The 2,502-nt window shown below is 35.2% G+C and overlaps 1 protein-coding gene across 1 annotated transcript in view; it reads right to left on the reverse strand.

The window, feature by feature from the left end:
* LOC106867292 (aryl hydrocarbon receptor) overlaps window positions 1–2,502 on the reverse strand; it is a 286,257-nt gene that overhangs the window by 26,153 nt on the left and 257,602 nt on the right. Inside the window, exon 4 of the mRNA XM_052975386.1 lies at window positions 1,254–1,343. Coding sequence (XP_052831346.1) covers window positions 1,254–1,343 — 90 coding nt within the window. The remainder of the gene's footprint in view (window positions 1–1,253; window positions 1,344–2,502) is intronic.

The following is a 2,502-nucleotide window of genomic DNA, read 5'->3' on the forward strand; positions in this document are numbered from 1 at the left end:
CAGGAGTCAAATGTAAATGGTTGAGGGGGGGGGGGTCTTTCTATATCTGAATGTTCTCCCTGTCACCGGCCCTTGTTTTCAAGTCAGTTAATATTTCTCCATGACCAGACATGTTTTTATGGAAGATTGACAAGAAAGTACATCCCTTGTCTAGTGTCGACACTTTCTCACAATTATCACAATGGACAAGAACACACACACACACACACACACACACACGTATGGTGGACTTCTTTCAATTTTCTGACGACTGATTCTGCTCACAAAGCTTTAGTCAACTCATGAGAGAGGATATTTGTACAAAGTATCACACATTAAGACTAAAACTGTGTGGCAGGGAAGGAAACTTCTTACCACAGAGCCATGTTTGTGCCTATTCGTGTGTGTGTGTGTGTGTGTGTGAACTTCATTCCAAAAGGTTTGTGTTGTGTTTTTCTAAGATATTTTCTAAATAATTAATAATTTTTCAGAAACTCTTTCTTCAAATATTGTCTGTATCTATTATTTTTGGCAAAAGCTATACACACACACACACACACACACACACACATAAATGTGTGAGGATTTGAAGTCGGACCTTAAATTTCAATCTTTTATGGATAGATTATTCCTTCTAGATGTCTCCACAGTAGTAGATAGTGCCAAACTAGAAACATTTATTTCTTACAGTTCTATATTTAAGAGATGAGGAATTATTTACATTATTTACATTATTTACATTTGACGGATATTTGTCCTCATCAAGATGAGGACAAATATCCGTCAAATGTAAATAATGTAAATAATTTATTTCTTAGTCTCATTATAATTCAGGATACAACCAATTCTCTCAGATTTGACCCTTTAGCATTTAAACTGACCGTATCTGAACAGAATATTCTACTTGTTTTATGGTCAAACTGGCCAGATCTGGCCTCTGACACCTACCCTACAATGTCATTCTAAAAATAGACAGTCACACCATCGAAATCCCAAAGCTATAGGATAAAGCTGTGTCTACAGGAAATGTTGGTTCGTACCCCACAGGAAAACTTTTACGATCCAAAAAAGTGGGGATGGGTTCAACCCAATATTTACTTGCTTATTATCTATAGCATTATGTACTTCAAGTTCTGCAGTTAAAAACAAATTATTTCTTTTGTTTTGTGCTTTTTCATGATCATAGATATCTCTTCGTTGGGAACAAATCAAAAATATTAATTGATTTTTAGAGAGGAGAAAATGTAAAAAACATATAAGAAAGCAAGACTTACTTGATGGAATCCGAGGTATTGTTCCACAGTGCGGGAAGCGAAGAAAACCTCTCCTTCACAGGTTACAACAAACAGAAATCCATATAGAGCCTACAGAAGAAACAAGTCATCATCATCATCATCATCAATGTAATTAAGGATGGTAGATTGGTAGGATTATCAGGGTTAGACAAAATGCCTTGTTTAAAACTGAGGTCAAGACTTGCTGAGGTCAACTTTGCTCATCATACTTTTTGGAAACAGTAAAATAAAATACCAGTCATGTACTGGGATCAATACTTCTAATTAATCCCTGTCACCTCAATTTCAGGCTTTTAGCCTATATTAAAAACAATTTCTAGCTATTCATGTTCTGGCCTTGGACCAACATTTGAAACCCTTCTTCGTAGGTCCACTTTACCTTTCATCCTTTTGGGGTCAATAAAATAAGTACCAGTTGAGCCCTGGGGGGGGGGGGTCGATGTAATCGACTTATCTCCCTCCTCAAAATTGCTGGCCTTTTCCAAAAATTTGAAATCATTATTATTATTATTATTATTATTACCAATGCTGTAAATTATTATTGTGGAACTCTTTCCTTTCATAAGAAGCAAAAGAGCATAATGCTCCAGCTTGGCCAGATAAAAACAGACCAACACTTCAGTGGTCAGTGGTAAATAAACGATTCCTCCAGCCCTTGAATGGCCTTTCATAGATAACTTTCTCTCACCAGCAGATGTAAATGTCTGTTAACTGGACCCTGGAGTTTATGAAGTCTATTTCTATGCATTGAATCCATCGATGCTGTAATCCATGGGGCACTCACACGCACACAGTGACACACACACACACACACATATACACATACAGACAGATGCACACACACACATATACACAAAGCACACAATATAAATTTCTCATTCCATCTTATATAAATGAATGATGGATTCACAACCAAGAAGTAAAGAATATAAAAAAGATACAAACAAAAAAAACAGAAAAGAAAATAATAAAACAACAAAAAGTCATGAAGCAAAGAAGAAAAATAGGAAAAGATTGAAGGAAAAAAAAAACTGAAGTAAAAAAAAATGGCAAACCATTGTCAAAATAATACATTTGTAATATTTTTAGTATCGGTGTGATGGATGCTTTATTATGGATATGAATACATACTGGTAGGTATGTGTGTGTTTGTGTGTACATGTATGTGTATACATATGCATATGTATGTGTGTATATGTGCATATATATGCATGCTGTATGTGTATAT

The sequence above is a fragment of the Octopus bimaculoides genome, chromosome 21 (assembly GCF_001194135.2).
Source record: "Octopus bimaculoides isolate UCB-OBI-ISO-001 chromosome 21, ASM119413v2, whole genome shotgun sequence".
NCBI lineage: Eukaryota > Metazoa > Mollusca > Cephalopoda > Octopoda > Octopodidae > Octopus > Octopus bimaculoides.